The 23,933-nt window shown below is 39.5% G+C and overlaps 1 protein-coding gene across 2 annotated transcripts in view; it reads right to left on the reverse strand.

Annotated features, from left to right (window-relative positions):
* The window catches only part of CHODL (chondrolectin), a 28,546-nt gene extending 5,496 nt beyond the window's left edge, over positions 1 to 23,050 (reverse strand). The window contains exons 1-5 of one of the 2 annotated variants that reach the window (XM_071755264.1): positions 22,868 to 23,050; positions 6,403 to 6,715; positions 5,517 to 5,674; positions 1,382 to 1,429; positions 935 to 1,018 (exon numbers count right to left, since the gene is read on the reverse strand). In XM_071755264.1, coding sequence (XP_071611365.1) covers positions 935 to 1,018; positions 1,382 to 1,429; positions 5,517 to 5,674; positions 6,403 to 6,715; positions 22,868 to 22,961 — 697 coding nt within the window. In that variant the 5' untranslated portion in view covers positions 22,962 to 23,050. Of the gene's footprint in view, positions 1 to 934; positions 1,019 to 1,381; positions 1,430 to 5,512; positions 5,675 to 6,402; positions 6,716 to 22,867 lie in introns of both variants that reach the window. The other variant, XM_071755269.1, reaches the window with a different exon arrangement.
* Between the last annotated feature and the right edge of the window lie 883 nt (positions 23,051 to 23,933).

Here is a 23,933-nt window from a genome sequence, read left to right on the forward strand (position 1 = left end):
TTTGTAGAAATAGTATTACTGATTTGAAAATACAGTTCACTGGTATATTCATTTCTATTGAATTACAATGGGAACATCAGTTAGGAAAATGGATCAAATCTAGCCAACAATTGTGGAAAAAGCATGCCATCTTTTAATTATCCTGTCCTGTAGTCCTGTAAAATCCTGAGATTCTCCTCAGAAATATTCAAATATTTGAAATAAGGTCATGATACTACTTTTCAAGAACTGCAGGACTCTGTTCAGGACATAAATCAGCAAATGAAGGAGCTGGGAGCATTACAGCAAGCTGCCAGACATTATCATTTCACCATTTTCAAAATACCAAGCGCCACCTTTGCTAGAAATCATGGCAAAGCAATTCACTCTTGAGAGAGTTTACTGCAGAGTGCTAGTTCTGCAGACAACTGAAAACTTCCTGCCCTGTCTGTTAGGAAAGAATCATTTGTGTCTTTTTTTTTTTTTTTTTTTTTGTGGGCTTCAGGTATCAAATATAACAGATAATGCATGCACCATATGCTTGTTACACAGATTGCAGAAGGAGGTGTGGAGGGGGCAAGAGAGAGGCAAGACGTGGGCTACCACAGCCTACAAGACACACTAGAGCTGGGTGAACACTGATGAAATCTTGCATCTTGGTTTTTTTCATCTTGAGACTCAGCAGGGTTAGAGACAAAAGTGCAGATTTCAATGACTGCTAAAGAGTAGATTTGGATAAAGGTTGGGGCAGCATGGAAAGAATTTATTTCCACAGTTACAAAGACAACTGACTAAAATTTGGAAATGTTATTTCCAAGTATACTTTTTCAGGGCACTTCCAGGGGAAACAGATTGCTTCCTCCCATTGACAAAAATGGAAATTGTTAAAGATTAATTTAACTGAGACCACTGTTAATATTTTTACCAGAACACTCAATTCCTGTGACCACATTACCTGTTTCAGTAGCAATAACATGATACTGATCTTCTGGTTTGCTTGTGTCATAGTGGTTTCCTGCTGGCACTGTTGGAAAACTACCTAAAAAGGGCATCAGACACTTTAGGGAAAAAATGAGTATAAAATACATATGCTATGTTGCTAAATAAATTAATGGTAGTTAAATCTTAATTTAGGTTAGAAAAATGAACACTTTCAGGGTTGATTAAACTGATGGATATGAATATGTAAATAGGACTTTATTGCAAAATTACGATTACATCTGGAACAAGAATTATGAGCAGTGCTATTCTGAAAAATTTCCACATATTTGCAGCTATTGCTCTCTAAAGGATTCAATTTTTTCCTATGTTGCAGTTCTATGGCTGGTTTAACTTGAGTAAGCTATCCTTATAATTCTTTATTTACCATTGCAACTCGATTTGATGTTTTGAAAATTCTTACCGTAATCTGGGTCTGCTCTGTCTCCTAATTCTTTTTCTAAGACATTATCTGTTAAAACAATATTTGAAAGCAATTGTTGAAGAGTGAAAAGTATTAATAATAAAACAGATATTCATTATTTTGCATGCAGTATCACAGAAATGGATACACTCTCAAAAAAAATTCTTCAGCATTCAATCTTCTTACCAAAGGCTCTTTGCAAATTAGTGACAAATCACTTCTACCTCATAAATTTTTGCTCTTTAGAAAGGGGCTATAGCTTATTCTAGTTCCAGTTCTTTGTAGACTCTCCTAGGTTTCTGGCTAATCACTGATTTCTTGTGCCGAGTAAAAATCCTAACACATCAAAAGATTCATTTGTGCAGATGATCTTAAAACAATTTAAGAGAGGATGTGATCTTAACTAATACTTAAATCATATTTACATTTTCAAAATAATGTTTAAAGAACGTTGGTTATGAAGCAAAACAAAGCATCACAAATTTGTGAGGTTAGGAATCAACTTCATATAGTTTGGTTTTGCAACAGGCAACCCTAAAATACAAAACATGAGCAGTCAGTTCTAATACATCACATAAATAAGTGAAATTACCAAAGGAGGTATGATAGTATATTTCCTTTAGCTCTTCAGAAACTGGAGAATCTCTTTCAAGGCTTTGAGCTGCATTGTTCAATCTAAGAACTTACAAAGATTACAAAAAGAATTGCCTCATATTAAAAACATGGGCATAAGACTGGAATCTTCATGACTGCTTGAATACTGTGCCTTTATCATAAGACTGTATTAATATTATACTGCTCTAAGCCTGCAGTTCCAACTGTCCTAACAAAAACAAAATACTGGGAGAGAGTGAAGGAGAAATAAAGCCTACTAGAAAAAAAGTGATTATTTCAGCTACTCTGGTGGTGGCTATGTTTGGCTATATATAAAGAATGATATCGAAATACCACAAAGAACAGAGTTGCTGGTATAGACAGCAGAAAATACGAGATTTTTTATTTCATTGTATAATCAAACCTAAACAAGCAACCTAAATGTGGTTGCAATTACCAACCCATAACTAAATTTAAGATAGCTGAATGACCAATATGATCTAAAGCCAGACTCAACATTGCAACAATAAATGCTGTTGCATTCTATAAAAAATTGCTCAGAAAAACAGAAGGGACTACCAGATATGTGGTTGCTGTTCAACTAAGACTGCCTAACAAACACTGTCCTGAATTTCTGCTGATACAGCTGTATGTAACTTTATAAGGGCCACCTACAAGCTCTACATTGTCCTGTAATCATCACTGTCCATCATACACCATATACCCAAAGCAGACAGGAAAGTTGTGAAAAACAATATACTGTGGTAACAAATGAAATGGCACTTCAATGCTCCCAGTAACATGGATTTATTTTGTATTGCAAATGGATGACATTGAAGCTGTTACAATGATTTGGGGGAGGTGTGAGGGGCGTGTGGAGGGAAGGTCATTTGTAAGTCTCACTAGGATTTAGACAGCAAATGTAATTTTGTTACAAACATTGTGGTACTTTCCTCATCAGTCATATAAAAATGTCATATACTTATTTACATACATGAATAAATCTACTCTTCTTCTCCATGTGATAGAAAAACAAATTTCTAGAGAATAGACTCTTTGCAAAAAGAGCACAAAGCTTGAAAAGCAAATAGCTGCAATTCAGCAATACTACATTTAGCTGCATAACAATGTTAGTCCTAATAATAATGTACCTATTTACTGTTTGCCTTATTATGTGCCTCATTATTCACTAGCAGTCTACTTGTACATAGTGCAAGAAATATAAAATTAATTTCCATTGTTACATTTATCATTTTGTTTTCTGCCAATCCAAAATACTTGGCATTTTTTCAGATGCTGAAAGCAATAGGAAAAAACAATGATCACTTCACTACTAGAATGGCAATTAGTTCACTATTAGAGAACAATTGTTTAACTTTAACTTGTTTAGTTTTAAAAATATGAAACATACTTGAAACCGAGCCCTCTTAATCAAAGCTGCATTTTCTGACATAGAAAAGTTTTTTATTTTAATAGCTTAAAATAATTTTATTGTGTTTTCTTATTTCAAATAGTTGAGATGAGTTGTAAAGGTAATAAAATTGTATACATTACAGATCCTTCAATAACCTGTGGGACCAAGGTAGTAAGTGATCACCATAACACAGTGCTACTCTCTAATAATTTCAGAAGCAGGAACAGATTTAGAGGGTGGGGTTAAAATGTACGGGTATAAAATGCATGGGTATATCAAGCATTCCACGTATATTTGATTGCAACATTAATTGGCATTAATATCTCTGTTAAGACAGTAATGCTGGAGGGAAGGGAGGCCATCCAGAGGGACCTTGACAGGCTACAGAGAGGTGGGCACATGCCAGCCTCATAAAGTTCAGCTGGGTCAAGTGCAGGGTCCTGCATCTGGGTCAAGGCAATCAGAAGCACAAATAGAGGCTGGGCAGATAATGAACTGAGAACATCCCTCAGGAGAAGAACTTGGGGCTGCTGATTGACAAAAAACTGTCCATCTGTCAGCAATGTGCACTTGCAGCCCAGAAAGGCAACTGAATCCTGGCCTGCATCAAAAAAAGCCTGGCCAGAAGGTTTTGGGAGGTGATCCTCCCCCTCTACTCTGCTCTTGTGAGACCCCACCTGGAGTACAGTGTCCTTTTCTGGGGGCTCCAGCACAAGAAAGACATGGAGCTGTTGGAGCAAGTCCAGAGAAGGGACATAAAGATGATCAGAGGGCTGGAGCACCCTGAGACAGACTGAGAGAGTTGGGGTTGTTGAGTCTGGAGAAGGCTCCAAGGAGACCTTATAGTGTCCTTCCAGTACTGGAAGGGGGCCTACAGAAAAGCTGAAGAGGGACTTTTCACAGGAACTTGTAGAGATAGAACAAGGAGTAATGGTTTTAAATTGGAAGTGGGCAGATTTAGGTTACACATCAAGAAAAGATCTTTACCATGAGGGTGTTCAAGGCCAAATTGCACGGGGCTTTGAGCAATCCAGTCTAGTGGACAGTGTCCCTGTCTGTGCAGTGAGGCTGGAACAAGATTATCATTTTACATCCCTACCAGCAGAAACTATTTTATGATTCCATGATTTTCTGTGATATTAGACAGCGAGAAAGCTACCTATCCACAACAACTGGAGGAATAAAAGTGGTTGGATCTCTACAGACAGGTAGATCTCTACAAAGCATGTGACTGGCTAGAGCATGAGGATAGAGAAAGCAGAGAGAAAACTGCAGAATTAGGTAGTTAAAATAGATGCTAAGAGTAGGATTTCATAAGCATTCTAACTTTCAGCTTAATTTTTTAAAACAAGACACACCATAAATTATTTGGAAGTACTTGAATGATCCTGCTAAAAAACAGGTTTCCATTTACTCTAATTGCCACCAAAAGTAGAAACTATTACAAGCTCAACTTGAAAGTTTACTTTTTATGTCCTCTTTCAGTTTGCATAATGTTCTCGTTTATAGTTTGTGTTTCCTCTAGTGACATACACAGAACCTATATCATGTCTGGAAGTACAGCCAAATTGCTTAAGATCTGGCTTTTTCTGAAGTAGTGTGCATCTGCTTTTCATATCTATAAATCTACATGTATGAATCCAGCATTTTGTTCCTGCTCTTCTGGACTTCTATCTTCTTTCTTTAAGTCAAAATAGCCAACACAAATAAGTTTGTATAAAATGTCAGAGAACTGAAAGTGCAAAGATATTGTAATTTTTTACAGTAGGACCAAGAGATGTCTTGGTCATCCCACTTGATAGCAAGCAAGGGAAGTAGAAAATGGTCACTTAAAACACTTTCTGTAGAATAAAATAACTAGTGAATGAGTTAAATCAAAGTAAACCTGGGAATGCATGACACTGAAACTAACATGGAAAACAATCTTATTGGATAGATAGATTTACTTAAATTACCACTACATTTGATAAATTACATCCCTTTGCTAATTTCAACTCAGCCACTCTCACACGGGAGGTGTGAGCATCAGAGGCCACAAGACATTTGCAGATTCCTTCACAAAAGAAAAAGTAACAGTTTGTCTAAGAAATTGTTCCATCTGTGAAACAAAACTTTATTTTCACCTACCTGGGCCATATTTGCAAATAAAATTGTGCTTCATGTTGCATCTATCATCATTCCATTGATAAAGGTATGGCCCTCCCAGACCAGGGTTTGCAGTTGGCTGATGATACATCACAACACAGGCTTCACTTCCACAGGAAGGCTCATCTGCATACCAATTTCTGGTGGTACAAAGACAAACTTTCAAATTTTGAAGGTAAGGTTCATCAGGATGCCAGTGAAACATCACTGAAAACACCTCAAACCCAATGGCCCCATTCTCTTCAAAGTTATGCTGCATTTCCCACAGTTCCTCAGTGAAAGGAGTTAGCATCTGGACTCCACATCTCTGGATCTTAGAAAACATTCTGCCTAAAACACCTCTGCAGAAATGACACCTTCCTGCTCTGCTGGTTTCTTTCCTGTCTGACTCTTACCTGACCCATTGTCCTGAGTCAGGTGAGCTGCTGCTGCTCTGGCCTTTTGCTTAATAAGGAAGTTAAAGACATTTCAAAAGACATGGTAGAAACAATTTACACTAAGTAACATGCATTAGTTTACATCATGGCTCGCTCCCTGATTTGAGGTGGCCAGAGTCTTGCAGGATTTGTCTGCCTGCTTTCAGACCACATCCCAAATCTTCTGTGTGGGGCAGAAAACCTCCAAAAGCCATACAGAGACAAGCTTGTGAGATGGGATCAAAGAAAATTTGGCCACACTATGCAACCCTTTTACAGCTTCAAATTTAAAACCCCAGTTGGTATCTCCCCTTTATTTGGAGGAGTTAAGGAAGGATGCTATGTTCATGAGGCAGCAAGTTTCAAGACTCTCTCTGAAAGACTTTCTAGGCATTTTACTCTCCATTTCTTTGCATGAAACCTTCTGAGTAAACAATATTAATAGAACTTACCTAAATGGTGAAATACTTCCATCAGCCCATTGGTAGAGGTCAGGGCAAGCACGTGAGGTGGCTAGGCCATCATCACTTCTCCACAACCCAATCCAGAAATCACCATCAGAAATCCCGGAGCCTGACTTAGTGAGGTTTTGCAACATATTTTCTATTAGTTTCTGCTCAGCTTCGCTTTCCAGGCTAAGTAAAGCCCCACCATCAATTTCACAAGCTTGGCGGGCCTCCTGAAATCCCACACGTCTAGACAAGTCCTGGAAGTAAGCTAATTTATAACAAGAATGCTTAAGGTCACCATAGCACACCTTCTGACCTGAAAAATATAAATATGAGAAAGTTTAGAGCATAGTAATGAATATCACAAATGAATAATAATAATAACAATAATAATAATAAACGCACAGCATGCATACACTGGTGGAGAAGCCTGGTAGGTTTCTCCCTGTGCCCCTGTATGAGAGGGCACATGGTCATACAGTGACACTGCTGACAACCTCAGCTTTAATTTAAATTGCAGATAACATACAGTTCATGGGAGTCTGGCTTTCTCCCCAAGGCCTTTGAAAGCCTCCAAACACTGAAAACTCCCAGTAACTTCTAGATAAATGTTCTCTACTCTAATGACTGTACCATCAGGCCCCTCTGTTAAAGCCAGGATCTATTTGGACAGTAGTTTCTTGACTATTTCATATTAATGGTCCAACACTACTTCTGTTTGGTAATTTAAGCTATCCGGATAGCAGACTTTATACTGTCTAACCTCAAATAATAATAGTAACAACAATAATAATAAATTTATCATTGGGAAACAGTAACATCATCCTAAAAGTTGTACTTTGGGCTACAAAGGCAGTGTTTTTCTATACAAAGAATTAACACAGAATCAAACAAAGATGACTAAAAGATATCATAAAATTAATTCTTCTTCTTTCAACGTTGCTCCATTTTGCTGTTTAGCAGGTAGCACACTCCCATACTTTCTCAGTCAGTGTCTGTTTCTAGGACTGATAATGCTCCATATTTATATTTATAGTTACAGCTAGAGAATGGTATACAGAACCAAGGCCACTGATTGGTTCTGAGGAACATCTTATGCTCCAGAAAGAGAGAGGAAATAAAGGAGTAACACCTGCAACCCTCCTTTAGGGAGGAGTGGACAAGACAGGTGACAATAATTGACCAAACAGAATATTCCATCACATATGTGTCATGCTCAGTATAAATTTGAGGGATCACAAGGGTCAAGTCCCTTCACCCTTCTTTGGCTGTCCCTGTTTACTTTGGAATCCTGGGAGGATTCCATCCATCCATCTGCCTGTGCTCCTGATCCGTGCCAGCCTGAATCTGTGTGTTCCTGCCTCCAGCTCCCGACTGCTGCTGACCCCAGGAGTCCAGCCTGGACTTTCCCAGGGCTGCCCTGCAGCCTCGGTGGTGATGTGAGAGTTACTGGAGGGACGGGGGAAGGAATGTGGTATTATTTTTCTGTGTATTTGTATATATTTAATAATGTTTGGGTTTTTTTTATCATTGCTGTTTCATTAAAGCTGTGTAGTTTAGTTTCCAAGCCATGTGTCTCTCCCTTATTCTCTCTCCTTTCTTTATCAGGGAGGGGAGGGGGATTAATAATGAGCATTTGTCATTCCGTTAAGTGCTGGCCCAGCATTAAACCATGACACAGGATCACCTCATGCTTTACAGCTAAATCTCAAAATTATCTCTTATTTTAGGATCTTTTTTTATTGTGGAAAGTTGTCTAAATCATAAGGCCAGTAAGGATAAATTCTGTTAGTTTTGTAGTGTTTCCTATGGTTCTTTTAACCTTTCAAAAAGAAAAAATAAAAAGCAACTCTGAAACCTTTTATTTATGATGCTCTGAAGTTTGTCTGGGAGGAAAACTGTCAGTAAAAGAAGAGTCTTTGCAGTATCATTCTTATGCAAACAGACTTCTGAAAAGCCACTTGTTTATCAGTAACTAATCTGCCATAATAATACCAGGATAAGAATAACCTAATGTAAAGACAGGTTTGAGCCACAAATATCTGTGGAAAAAGCCAGGGCCTGAGATCAGGAAGAGACAGCCTGGCTAGACTTTCTCCAATAATGTCCTGACAATGCTGTGTACATCCCCAATTCTTTTTTTGCCATTTCCCTTTATTCCCATAGGTTAAGAGCCTTGTTGTCAATGAATGCAGTAAGAGCCATAGGCCTAGCTGGGCAATGATTCTGAAGAATCCGAGAGCAGACTCAGTTACAGATGCATATAACACGATAGGTTTCTTCACAGGACTTGAAGCAAAAAAGAAAAACCACCCCTATTATCAAAGCAGAAGTGATAACTAAATGCTCAGAAATGAGAAGTGCAAGAATGAAAGTTGCATGTGAAATTACAGCTCATTCCCTACATCTATAATGCTACAACTCAAATTTTGCTAACATGATCACCCTCTGTCTCATTGACAGGATAGAGCACATGCTGAAGGAGTAGCTGTTCAACATTTTAATCATCACTGGGTAAGTGACTATGGCTTATTGCCAGAGTTCAGATACGTACACAACAGTACAAACATCTAAAGGCTGTCACTGAATTATGTAGGACACTAATCACTTACAAGGAAAAGGGACCACACCTCTCCCTGTAACTAAAAATCTGATCCAAGGCATTATTTCAAGGTGTGTATGCAGATTTATGGAGAGGCCTGTGTCTATTGTCTTGGTATTTCTATTTCCCAGACAATTTTTATTTAAAAAAAAGTCTTTTATGATTCCTTCCATTCTATGCATGTATTCTTCCTTGAAACCAAGTAGGCAAATTCAGGCAACAGGTGTGTCAGGTGGATGAATTGACCCTCCTCACTCTTTGTTCTCATAAACAGTCTCTGCTCTCTTGTCATTGTTCCAAAATCTCAACCAAATGACCTCTCCAACAGGACAAATGGGTCCGAACTTCTTCAGAGTACTTATCACCTCCCAGTCAGCTCCTGCACACAGACTCATGCTGCCAAGTGGCAGATGCCATTTCTGAGCTGCTATAAAGCTCATGCCAGTAAATGGTAAGTTGTGTTGTACACTGGATCAATACACTGATTGCAACAGTGTGAGGCTCAGCTCCATCACTCACCCCAAGCTGAGGAAACCAGCTGGAACTGTATAGGGCTGGGATGCATTTGGGATGCAAAATAGCAGCAGAGCTGCTCAAAAGGTGCCACTGTAGCCCCCAAAGCATGCCTATTTTGTGGAGTCCAGTAACAGCTTCACCCTGTTGTGCACCCTGAGCAGGAAGCCTCCCTGGATTTTTCCTAATCCATACCCATCGATTTATCTGAAAGTATGAGATAAATACTGAAACTTTGTGCTAAACTCATCCGAATAATTTTTGAGGATGCTACTTTATTGCAGATGTTTCTGTAGGGTTAAATAAGTATAAAATCAAGTATTACAAAAGTAAAAGATTTTGATCAAAATTTGTGTATAGTCCAAATCCTAAATTATTCCTCCTTCGTTTGTTGCTCTCTATACCCGAGGCAAAACTAAAAAATTTCCTCTTTATAGGCTGAGCATTTGTGCAATAATATACCTCTAGAAAATAAGAGAAAACAGCAAAGAACAAAAAAATATTTGACACTAAGACCCACCAAACAGGAATGAAATACATGATACACACTACTAAGCTTTTTGGAAGAAGTTACGATTTTTATTTTGTTTTTGTTGTTCTAGTTAGTTTAGTCCCTCTTTATAGGCACTGACCTACTCTGATTCTTTTCTTTTTTCTTCTGAAGGAGACTTGTATCTGCCCTAGCAGAGCTAGTTCAATGTGTTAATGAAAAATCCTCGCTGCTCCTTAGTTGCTGGCAAATCAGTTGACATTTTAGTGCTCTTCTTGGAGCACAGTGAGATGTCAAGCTTTCCAGCTTTTTTACAGCTTCCTCTCACTACTAATTTCTGAACTACAAAGGAGAAATAATTTACCAGCGGAAAATGACAGAACAGACCATGTTTTGTAGCAGAGAAGTGTGGAAACACTAACTAAGTGCTGTTTTACGTTTTTCTAACATCTTTGCAGTAGGCAAGACTTCACTGTTAATTCCAAAGCAACACTTGCTATTTCAACTGCAAAAATTGAATCCCAACTTTGTCACATTTGCATAGAAACTTGATTTGTAAGTATATATGAATATAGGCAAGTTAGGCCTTTACAAACTTTCCACAAAATCTGCCCTGTGCTGCTTGAAAGATGAACAAAACAACATTGTTTCATCACAGTGTATCCAGGAGGAGAAGAAGAAAAAAAAAAAAAAAAAAAAAAAAAAAAAAAGAGCATGAACATGAGGAAAAACTTGTTTATTTCAAAGTCTTCTCAGGTAGATTGTGATATCTCCTTCTCTGGAAAAAAACATCTACTTGGACATGATCCTGAGCAACCTCTTCTAGTTGAACCTCCTTTAAGCAGGGGGGTTGCACTAGATGGTCTTTGGAGGTCCAGCTCCTGCAATTCTGTGATTTTATGTATTGAGTTCTCCCTTCAGCATGTCATCAAAGAACTAAAGAAGTAATTTAATAAGATCTAATAACTCTTTTTACCATTTCCCATTTCAAATGCTCAGATAAGTGGAGGTTTCAACAAACCCTACTGAACTATCTGCAGATGTGAAGATGATTCCTCTTACTCTTCGTTTCGTTGAGCCACCTTCCCTCATCCAACCAGAGCAGCCCAGAATTCGGTCAGAAATAGGCATAGATATAGGCAAAACATGCACTTGGCTTGGTTTAATGAACTCAACTTTTTTCTCATCAATTGTTTTCTTGCCTGTTCAGGGAAGAGTTTTGAAGCGACAACCAACTGACAAAGCTTGTTCTTCTCTTTTTTCCCAGTTGTGAACCTGCAGAATTAGGTCTCTCCAGTTTCCTTGATGGAAATGTCTCCAAGTTTGTTCTTTCTGCCTCTCCTGCATACACCAACCACACAACTAAGCTCTGCCCTGCTTCCTCAGCCTTAGCAGCTCAAGTTGCCTACTGCAGAGAACTTGCACTGGCTGAAATTCCCCTGCACTCCCTCTGTTTCACCATCTCAATAGCTGAAAAAAGCAAATATACAGTATTTGCTCTAAGAAGCACTAGCTACCAATTTACTTATATGGGTCAGTTCTCATTCCTGGATGTCACAAAGTATCTCCATAACAAAATGTTTTGATATTAACATTAAAACACAAAAAGGTTTTAATGTAGATATTTGATATTTAGTTAAACCATTTCTGCAATAATTCTGCAGGGAGTAAAAGAAAAATCTCCTTCAAGACAAGGAGAAACAAGCAAATTATCAGGTGTTTTTTCAAACAATTGTCTCCATTATGTTTGAATCATGATGCTTCATTAAACAGAAATAATAGGTTTCTCTAGATTTGTCATGACAGAAGTTATAGCAAAATGTCAACTAGAAGCAAAATTACTTCAAAGACTCATCTGCCTAAGAGCACCAGGTTCAGCCCTAGCTATACACCCATGGGTCACAAGAGGCACAAAGCTTATCTTGAGTAATAAACATGATTCAGCTGGAGGTGCTGAGGATGTCAAGTAGAAGATAAGCTCCTTGCTGGTAAATCCCATCCCTCGTCCTCATGAACCTCACAAACTAACCTACAGGGAAGAGTCCACTACCATTAGCATCTACCTAGATTAGAGGGGAACAGCATCTGCATAGCATCTGTGAGAACAAACAAATGCACACAGCCTGCTGTAGGCAAGTCCATTATGTTTTCACACTGTGACTTTTTTCTTCCCAAGATAATGCATTCAGCAGAAGACAAAGAGGATTATTTGGTACAAAGGAATGTGAAATATTTAATGCTAACCAGAGTTTCAAAGGTCACCATGAGGCTGATGGATGCCTTTGGAAAGAAACTAACAAAATAAAGACACAAGGATTTAAGTGACAGTTATGAAATAATATCAAGACAGAAATCTCCATAAAGTAACTAAAGTATTCCACTGGCTAAGTAATATTTCTTTGCTTGTGTTATGAAGACTTGTCTTGGTCTTTAGCTTGTGTGAGTACATTGACTTCAGGGGCTGCATAACCACCATGCAGGACTCTAGGCACAATTTGTTTTCACCTGTCCCCATGTCACATGAGGCTCCATGGAAAGTCCCAGTAATGCACTTCAGAATGCGAGCAGTAAGGGGCTACAGGGTATTAAATTTTCCTAATCACATTTGATTTAAAACATGCATCTTGTCAACTGATGTTTGTATTATCTCGTCAGATTTTGATTGGGTTCAGCTGCTGGTCGGTCATGTTTTGATATATTATGTTACTGCTGTTGATGTTTTACTGCATCAAATTTGTTTCCATCTACTGAATTTAATTTGGTTTTTTGATGATTCATATCACTTTTTTTAAAAAGTACCTCTGTGGTAAGATTTCATAATTACGTTCTGCCTTCATTTATGATAAAAGCAAATTGCCATCTTCTCTCCCAAACTTTGCAATACTGAAGACACATCGTTCTCTGGTTGAGTCAGTATTCAAATCACAGATGTTGCTCAGCTCACGCTCCTGAGCAGTTAAGGAATTCTGCATGCTAAGAAATTTGCCATTCAAATACAAGCTGCTACACAGATCATATATCAGCCTGTATCTGAATTAATATCCTCATAACTAACTCTTCCATATCTTAATACGGTAATTTTTCTACCACCCTCCTAACAGCCAAGTTGTCAGAGAGAACAGACATTCATCAATAATATATATTTTTTCTGGATTAAGGGTTATGCTCAATTGGCATAATGCAGTTTCTCTAAAGTGATTTTTCTTTTGTGAAAAACTTTCTAAGATGCTAAGTCCCTTTTAAGAGCATATATAAAATAGCTGAGGGCTACACTTACCTATTAAGTAGCTATAATTCAGATAGATATATACACAGACAGTTTGTACATGTCATATAACACAGTCATTAGCATATAGGCAAAGTCTAAGGTGGTTTAATAGAGACTGGCCAAAAAATCTCTTAACTCATCTATTAGCCAGACTTCTTACAAGATTTGCAGTCCCTTTCTTGATGAATTCTTAAGCATTAGCATGTAAAAACTACAGACGTTTAGATAGCATGTATACAGTGGTAGGTAAAAAACAAATTCTATTTTCTTTCAAACACAGGCCAGATAATCTATCTTTAGCCATTAACCATCCCCTGTCTCATCAAATGGCAAAGATGAACAGCCATCTCTAGGATTAATGCAACTCTTGCAGAGACAGAAAACAGGCAATGATGGAAGCTGTAAGTAAAAAGAAAGTATTGCATTATACCATTCAGAAATCTAGGAGTTACACAGAATATGAAGCTACGCAAGAAAAAATTCTCCTAGTCCAGTCCCTGTCTTTTACTTTCTCTTTTTCCAGATGAAGTGATTTTCAATTCCTTTGTTCTTGAAATTGAGTTTTCACATGTCTGACAGCCTTTACTAGTTACACTATTGTGTTTCCAAGGGGGCTTGGGGACAAGGAATTGACTTGGTTATTTATGAATAAAAACAATAGAACCATAATAGCTACACCTTCACATAACCAAGCAATCAGACATGAGACAGACAGGCTGTTTGTGAAGGAGCATTGGGCAGTGCTGGTTTGATTATTAAATATTGCCTATCATTAACACCTGGATTTTGCCATCTGGCCGAATGCAAATATAACTAAAATTAAATCTGACAGCTTCCTTACATATTGCAGCAATACAGATGGTTAGTAAGATAGGTGGTTAAAAAAATATAGATTTGAACACTGGTGATGAGTGTTGGTCTAAATAGATTATTTTGGAAGAGGTTTTTTTTAAAGCCTTTACGTGCTCAGAACTTCACTGTTCCAAATCTTAAGATGCAAGCAAGGATCCTTTGTCCGGCAAAACACAGAAAAGTTTTTCATTGTGCTGAATAAAACACTGGGAGGATTTGTTTTCTCTGGAGTAGACAAATTTGTCTGGATTTTCAAAGTCAGGGATGGGTGATTCAGAGACCGTCTTGTTCTTGATGTACTGGCAGCTGCAATACCTGCTTTGCTGAAAGGGTGCCCTCTTCACCAAGCAGTCATAGGCTTATTCACTCATTTCACAAAGAAAACAACACACACATTTATTACTTCTACTTAGCTTCTCAGCCCTGGCACATATGGCAGAGATCTCAGGTCACTGATAACAGAGCTGTAAAGAAGTGGCTTGGTGTCAAAGTCTCATTAGAAGCTAATAAACAGTTCACCATCCATAATTACCCTTGCAGGAAAACATAGGATTATGATTATGTAAATCAATACAGAGAAAGTGTCTTCATCTAGAAAATAAATATCTGTTTTTATGAGACAGCTTTTAGCCTCTGATTCAAACGATATGTCAACGTCAAGAAAGCCCCAAACCTATAAACTATTTCCCAGGTATTTCTTTTTCCTCACCCCTAGTCAAATCATTAAACCCCTGACAATTTTCCTTTCTTCCAAGTGAACCCTACTTACTTATTGGCACCATCTCTGTTTCAGTTATCTAGCACATCATAAATTTAAAGCCCAAGACCCATCTAGTTTTTCCTGTAATAACAGTTTTCTTCTCTTCTGATCATGTGAATTATATGGGTATATATCACAGGGCTGATGATGGCAGACAGCCACTGGCTTCTGCAAGGGGCTGGTGCAAAACTGCTCTGTCCCAGCGGTTCAGGCAAAGTGCCAATTTAGTTGTCAAGACAGCCCCTTAAAAGTTGCAAGTTGCCTTCCTTTTTCCAGTATTAAGAAGGAATGGAGACCGGTGTCAGACAGATATTTTTCTTTTGTCTGTCTTTGAGAGGTCTGGCAATAGTCGCTGTGAACAATGCAGGCTCCTTGGCACCACTGAGCATCTGCATTACTTGCACTTAGAAACTTAGTGGTGGCACCCACAGAGGTGATAGATTTCTGCATTTCAATGCAGAACAATATGCACATTCTCAACTGGCAATAAGAAAAAATCATCATGGGCATAGGGCAAGAAGCATAATTATTTCTTTTCCAATATATACCAAGAACCTCAGTTTCCCTAGCAATGAATTATGTTTGCTAAAAAAATGCGAAAATACCACACACTTCACGGGGTTGAATAACCCTATTCAATTGCACAGACACAAGCAGGAAGGCCAATGATAACACCGAAATGTCAATGGAATCTTTTACAGCCTATTCAAAATAATAGGAAATAGGATGTATTAGAAAGATCTACACATCTGAAAGTCTGATCCACAACGTGGATTGTTTACTCAAGCCTAAAAGAACACACTGCTGAAGCTGTTCATCTTTTCTTGTTTTCATTTTTCTGCAAGGTGCTATACAAATACAAACACTAACAAGATTTTATATGTATGTATATATACATAGATCACAGCCTAAAGACAGCTCAAGTGTTCCATCACTGGAACAGTAATTTTCCAAGACTGGAAAATTATGTCCCTTCATTAATATTCTGTGTAGCTGTGAAAATCATATTTCCCAGATACTTTTAAAACAGACATAATATGCCATTTGTTAGGTATTGTTAGAAAGTTGTGAGATAGACTTGATAAAAACTGTAATTTGAATGGTGCATAGAAGTATAATACATGCCAGCGTAGAGGAGCAGAGAATATTCTTATTCTCTTGTCCCAAACCAGCAGACATTTTCACACATACCTGATTTTCTATACATCACTAGACTCCCCCAACAGGATTTCTCACAGACATAAATTTAAACACTTCTGAGAGTTTCTGATTACTCATGGGGTTTTTTTGTCTCTAGAAGGAAATACATTTTTAGGCATTAAAACATACACTTCATCAATCATTATTCAGAGCAAGTATCATCCATTGTTATATTATTTTTCAGTGAAATTTCATAGAATCACAGAATGCTCTGTGTTGCAACAGGCCTCAAAGATCACCTCATTCCAACCCCCCCCAGCCATGGGCAGGGACACCCCGGACTAGAACAGGCTGTTCATAGTCCCATCCACCCTGGCTTCAAACACTTCTAGGGAGGAGAACTTCTCTGGGCAACCTGTACCAGTGCCTCACCACCCTCACACTGAAAAATTTTATCTTAATACCTAGTTGAAAGCTACTCTCTTTCAGCCTAAAACTGTCCTGGGTTGAGAGGAGTGGGATAAAAATTGCCTACTAACCTGTGACCTTCCAAGACCTCCTCCAGCTACTGCCAGGTGGATGCTCTGGCATTTACAATGGGGGGAGCACCTGTGCCTATGGGGAGGAGAGACTGGGTCAGCTGACCCAAATGGACAAATCACACTGCTCCTGCCCATGATGCTCAGTATAAAATGCCTCCTAAGGGTGCCTTCCTCTGGCCAATATGGGATTTGTTTGTTTGTCATCTCTCCCTGTGATGCTGTTCCTGTGTCCTGTTTTCTTGCCGGATATGAAAAACGCTCATCAAGACTTGTTGCCTTCCCAAGACAGGCTGCCTTCCTCTGCCTTCCTGAGTAGGACTAACTCAGCTGCTCCAAGGCTCTTGCTGGGACTCTGCACTCAAGCATCCCCCTCTGCTGCTGAGTCCAGTTTGGGACTTTTCTGGTTGGGAAGTAGTTACCAACTGAGGAGCATGGGGTCCCCCAACTCTCTCAGCCTGTCTTCATAGGAGAGGTGCTCCACCCCTTTGAACATCTTCTTGGCCCTCCTCTAGACTTGCACCTACAGCTCCATGCTCTTCCTTTGTTGGCAGCTCCAGAACTGGACACAGTACTCCAGGTGGGATCTCATGAAAGAGGGGGAGATCACCTCCTTTGACGTGCTGGCCATGGTTCTTTTGATGCAGCCCAGGATATGGCTGACTTTCTGGCCTGCAAGCACACATTGCCAGTTCATGTTGAGCTTTTCATCAAACAACACCCTGAAGTCCTTCTCCTTGGGGCTGCTCTCAATCCATTCCCTGCCCAGCCTTTATTTGAGCTCAGGATTGCCTCAGCCCAGGTGCAAGACCTTGCACTTGACCTTATTGAACCTCACTCACATGGTTTGTATGTGCCCAGATTCTCAAGGGTCCCTCTGGATGGTATTTGAATACCGTTTTCTATATAAGTATTTTAATGGACTTTTTTACCAAGATACCTGTATTTGCTACATATGCGAGTAAAAATTGGATACAAATGGATGTGAAATTGTATTGATTTCCTTGCTTTATGGACTTCAAGTGTCCTAGAATGGAACATTATGCTCCTCAGTACAAGAGTGCAATAGGGCTCATCTGTTTGCAGCAGTTCCATAATTAAAGGAGAAAGCAACAGGCAAGTCCTTGATCAATCATTCTATGATTCTATGATTCATGTTCCACTAAAAATGTGGGAAAGCTCAGTTCACATGGGATCTTAAAATTGGTGACAGTTCATTTAAGGCAAAAATAAAAGGGACCCTTTTAAATAAACTAGAATAGAAATAAACTAGAATAAACTAGAAATAAACTAGAATATTTTTCTCCTAGGATACATTATACTTATTATAATGTCAAACGGAAGCAAAGCATCATTGGTTAAGTCACATCACTTGCATACAACCCTGTATATGGAAAGAAACAGCTACAATATACAGACTGGAATTCATCTCACCAAAATTTAGTAATTCACAATGTACCTGTCCATATCCAACTTGGCCCACTGCTGCCATCACTGTGTATACAGCTGAAAAACTGGCCTTTCTAGGATGTATCTGCAGTATTTTCAAGATCAGTGTTAAAATTAAATTAAGCCCCCTCTAAAAATACCAGTATTTCCTTTCCTTCGTTGCTTTTAAAGTGAACTTAGGGTGACTAGCTGTATACTACAGCTACATTTAGTTAGTTGGAGCCATGCCAACTGCTCAGTTAGGATTTGATTTTTTTTTTTTAAGATTGCTTGGAAATGAAGGCCTTATTGTCTGTTACTAGTGGGGAGTAAGGACTGCTTCAGCAAGAGACTCAATCTCTGTCTAGTAAGTGACAGGTATGAGTATGGGATTACAATGTAGAAATTATCACCAAGTCATTGCTTCATCTTACTTATTTCATTTAGTGCTATACATGATTTTGCAAGTCTCTCATGGATCCAAAGAGAAAGTATGAGAATTAGTTTCAAAAAAAATAGTGCTTTAGAGAGCACTTCATGAACCAAAGCATGTTTTTGCTGCAAACATCATCAACAAGTTTGATCTACGTAAGATCAGACCTGAACTACAGAGAAGTAAAGTCAAGGTACAGAACATGACTTCAAGGTGCACCTAACTGCAGTACTGGGACAACAGACCAGCTCTGTACCACTAGGAGCAAGAAAAGCCACATGAAGGAGAAGCAAACAATCCATTCTCTCCCATGCATTATTTAGCATAGCTCTCTCCATGTTAGACATTCTCACCTGGGCCCATTAGCCAGGTGGGATACTGGGGCTCAGCAATCATGAGTTTGAGAATAGCAAAGCCTTCCCCTATCTTTGAAGAAGATATCGAGATGGAAAAGTTGTAGTCCTGGAAAAACAGCAGTCACCAGAGTCAAAGTGTCAATTTTTCATCACTCTTTACCTTAGTCCCTAATAGAGCTGCAGGCTGGCCAGCCTGCATAGCTCTCCCTCTTTCTCCCTGCAACCCACCTCAGGTAAGGTAAACTTTACAGGGCTGATAAAGGCAGATTATTGCTAATGTAGATTTCCAATTCCTGAAACTGAATTTAAGTACTTTGCCATTTCTAGTCTGCTATAGGACTCATCCACCATCATAAATCTCATGTTAGCAAAACCACATTCTTATTTCGGGGCCATAAAAGTTTACATAATATAAAGTATTTCCACAGGATATTATGGAATTTCTTTGTTAGGAGCAAGACCCGTTCAGTATACATACGTTTTGTATTTAAGAGTCATTCCCTCATTGCACATTAAAAACCTAGATCACTGATTTGTCCCTAAAACAAACATTGCTTAGAATAGATGCATAAAGACAGAAATCCATAGTCTTCCAGGGAGTTAAGTGCCTAACTTTCCTTGCAGTTATAAAAGTTTCAGCTTCAGTGAATACCAAGATCTACCACCAAACAAAAAGATCTTGTACCATGTGGGCATCCATGGCCATTAAACTCTTTAGTATGGACTGGAATGCTGGAGATCCAAAACAAAATGTTGTGTTCAGTACACAACTGTTGCATATGTATCCTGTAGCTGATACTGGCAGTTGCTTTTTAATTCTGAGCTATAAATGCAGCAACACCCAGTAGAAGGTTGAATCTACAGAAAATGCTTAAAGTCTGACAGAATGCCAGGTGTACTGCTCAGGTGTAATAAGCAGAGTAAGACAATTAAACTAAATTTAATTCTGCCTTTTGACAAAGGGTTTATGTCTATTCAATTCATTAGACTGAAAGATTATTCTTTAATTACTCCGCTTTACAACATTTTATGAACAACCCAAACCCAATCATAAGCCATGTGAGTGAACAAATCTATATCCTTAAAGGCATGTGAAGCAAATAAGCCTATAGTTCAGGGACAACACTTGTTTCATGACCCACCAAATGTTTTCCTTCATTTAGTGCTTCATATATCCAAAATAGATACTTACTGCTTTAAAATACTGTGCAAGTATTTAATCTACTATTGATGAATAGCAATAGCAAAAAGCAAAATTTAAAAGCCATAGAAATACAAAGAGGCAGCACACAGCAGTCATTAAACTATAACATCTATGATTAATACATAGGCTGTTAAATGATTAGTAATAAAATTAGCTTACATCTTTCCTGCCCAACAGATACTTAAAGTAATTGCATCTTTGCAAACTGCATTATCATCACTTCATGTTCTTCATGATGTCATGGGACAGCAAAGCAGACTCAGCAGTTTCTCCTGAGCCTGCTTTGATTTTTTATTTTTCAAGAACAACTCTGGCAACATTAAATATTCCAAGATGGAAGCAGTGAGCAGTGCTCACAAAACATCCATCCAACTATATTAAAAATTACAAAGTCCTTTTATTACTTCTTTTTTTATCAATTCCCAAATCAAAGATAACAAAGAAATAATACCTAAATGAGAATTGTTTTATGAAAATAACCATTTTTATTATATTCTAGGAAAATTAACATACTTAGAAAATCTTTACCTAAGGAAGTGCCATTTTGAAAAGGTAGACCCTTACTTTTCTGCCCTTTTGACACTATGGTCAAAATAGTTACAATTTTGCAATCATTGCTAGGTCTGCTGCAAATTTTCTGTAGTAAATGGAAATCTTTCCATAAGTTCCAACCAACACAGGTTAGTTTCAGGAACATTTTCTGTGTAAGTTAAATTTACTTGGAATGAGAGTGGTGAGATTTCCATTTATTCTACATTATGATGATTGCAGCATGTTAGCATTTTTTCAGAAATTTCTGTTTAAGAGGCACACAAAACTTATTTTAAATGAAAGTCTGTTTAAGTCATTAAAAGTGTTGGTTCTTATATACATATAAGGTAGGTGGAAGTCAGACACTGTCCAACTATGGACGAATTCCATAGTTCTATTTAAAGAGAGCAAACTAGTAGTAGTACTAGACCTATCCATGTGCATGTGGCAGGATAGGGGTGTGGTCCTCATGAGGAATAAAGAGTTCTGCCAGTATTTCAGAATATTCTGGTGCAAGCATACTAAATAGCTTTGGCTGCTATTGTCTAGTATGGATCTCCTCAACGTAATGAATACAACTTATAAGCTTATACACTTGACAGGACATAAACAGTTCCTTCTGTAAGTCTCTTCAAATCTTCTATATTCTACCAGCCAAGTATTGGCCACATACAGTGGCATGAGACACAGATACTTTGACATGCTTCAGTGAAATATGGGGTACAGTCTATATTCCTTAGAAGCTCCAAACACTGAGATGTATCCAGGAACAATCTGACTAAGCAGCATACACATATTACACATTGTTTTAGAAGCTGAACCTCTAGTCAGTTTGCTATATATGCCACTAAAATGCAAAAACTCCAGCTGGAAGATTAAGGGTCTGGGGTTTCCTCAGCCACCCGTGGACTCCAACACTGAGAATGCTAATGCAAAATGCATCTCATGAATGAATAATCTTCACTGCTACTTAGGATAAAAAACAAAACAAAACAAAAAACCCACAAACCTGTGTGTTCCATAGTATACACATAAACCGTTACACTAAGAGCTTTGCTGTTTCATATGTGACCAATTTACATTAGAAGAGGTAGACAGAAATATTTCAGGCAACCTTTTACAAAATGTTGCAAGTGCTACTACTTCATTATTTTTTCCTGGAAGACAGTTTCACAAAAAGCCCAACACCACATCTCGGTTCTGCACTTGAACTTGCTTCAAGTAAGACATCACTGAAATCACTGAGCCTGTACCCCCTCAACAACTACAAAAATTATCCAAATTGAGCATCCAAATGTCTGCTACAAGAAAACTACCAGAAAGTTTTTTTGACATGCTACCATTACAGCTTCTGAAAAAATTGTCTACAAATAATTTGCATTGTTCCAGAAGCAGACTGTGAAGGGACACATTCCTATCTGCACATAACAGAGATTTACACACATAACTGGTTAAAAATGTAGTCAAGCTTGTAAACCTTAAGATAACTGTATGGATGTGCTTACACACCCAACATGCCTCCAAGAGACTGTCAGCTTTAGCTTGGAGGATCTGATCCAGAGTGCAGTCACAAATAGCCTTTTCATTAAATTTAGCAGCATCTGAGTATAGGCACCTTTGTGCTGGAAATGCAGTGTTATTCTACAGCTCTTAAACCTGAACTTAAACGTTACATATAGTATTGTCTTCCTCTTGGTTTTGAGAATTGTAGATACACCCACACGTAACAAAACTATTTAGGTTGTGTGTTCTTAACAGTTTTTCTTTTCATTACAAAAAAAAAAAAAGGAAAAAAACCCATTTTTGCATAGATACAAATAAATTTCAACGTATAGCTGTTACGTGTCACATCTACAGCAAGTACCTACTCTACCTCGTATTGCTTAAGCAATTGAAACAGAGCTGCAGTATTGCATTTAGATTTCATTTAGATGAAATCTAAAAATCTCTCTCTACAAGGCAACACCACTCTGGCAGAACTGATTTGGGGCTGTTACAGAAGTTTGACAGCCCGGCTTTCCGCCAGCTTTTGCGGACACAAGCCTTAGAGTTGCCTCCCCGTCTGCGCTGCCCTCAGGTGAGCCTTACTGTCCCGGACAGGCTCACTACAGCCCGGGCTACAGCCAAAGCTCCTCAGAAGCCCCCGAGGCAGAGATGCGCCGATTCGGAAGGAGGTGTCAGAGCTCTCCTCCTGCGGGCGGGTCATTTAACGCGGGGTTCTGGTCCCAGTCCTTTCCCTCGCTGCTCCTCGCTCCCGTTGAGCGCTCAACTCCCACGCCGCTCCCCGCACCGACGCCGGACACGCTCCGCTCCTCTCCGCCCCCCTTCCCCGCGGAGTCCCCGCGCACTCACCGCTGAGGACGCGTCCGGCGAGCCCCCCGGGCCCGCACAGCACCGCGGCGGCCGCCAGCACTGCCGCCAGCCCCAGCCCGCCTCTAGACCCCATAGCGCCGGTCCCGCTGCCCGCCGAAAAGCGCTCAAGGCAGTCCGATACCCCCCGCCGCCGCCGGGGAAGAGGAGGGAACACCCGCCCGGCTCCGCGCCTCGGCCACCACCACCTCCCCTCTACTCCGCAGCCCTGCTTATATCTGCTCTCCCCCGACGAGGGACGGCCGGGACCGCCCTCGTACCGCCCCCCGGCAGGCCCCGACGGTGGCAGGACCCGTGGGGGCGGGCTGGGGGCGGTGGAAAAGCCCGGGAGGCTGGGGATGGGGAGAGGGGGGGTTCAGAGCTGGGCAGGGAGCGGTGGAGGCAGTGGCAGGCGGCGGCCGTCGGGGCTGTCACCTCCCGCTGCGGGCTGGAGGCTCTCGGCGAGGCGGCTGCCGTCGAGTCTCCAGCCGTCGGTCATTCGGGGTTAGTGATTGTCTTACCGGCTGGTGAGTGTGATCTACACCCGGGTCCGTGTGGATTTCATGTCTTTTAAAGGTTTTGCAGGCTTTCCCGGTGTGTGTTTTCCCTAGCAAGTATGGAAATGTAATACTGCAGGCTTAAAATGTATAAATACATATCCATGCGTGCAGGCGCAGCTCCTGCAGAGCCCCCTTGTCTCAGAGGCCTAAAAGATACTGTAAGGAAATTCACATTACTGTCACTCTGAAAACACACTGTAGTGATTGCTTTGGACTTTTTTAAAGGCCCACTTGAAAGACTGTTCTTCAAAGTTATGTTCATTTTTTTCCTACAAATATAGTTTGTAGATTTTTACTATTATTACTTCGGCGGCTGTGAATGCTTTCCTTTTAGATGGCATTGATCATTATAGCTAGGCTTAAAGGACATCTCGTCTGCAACTTATTCAGTGGTTTGCCAATAAACTTCATCTTTCTCAGAGACCAGCTAAATAAATGGCATACTGATAAGTCACTTGCCTGTGGGTTTTTATAGCTAAGTTTTGAAGTCAAGGCACCTTGTATTACTA

Source organism: Heliangelus exortis, chromosome 1, assembly GCF_036169615.1.
Source record: "Heliangelus exortis chromosome 1, bHelExo1.hap1, whole genome shotgun sequence".
NCBI lineage: Eukaryota > Metazoa > Chordata > Aves > Apodiformes > Trochilidae > Heliangelus > Heliangelus exortis.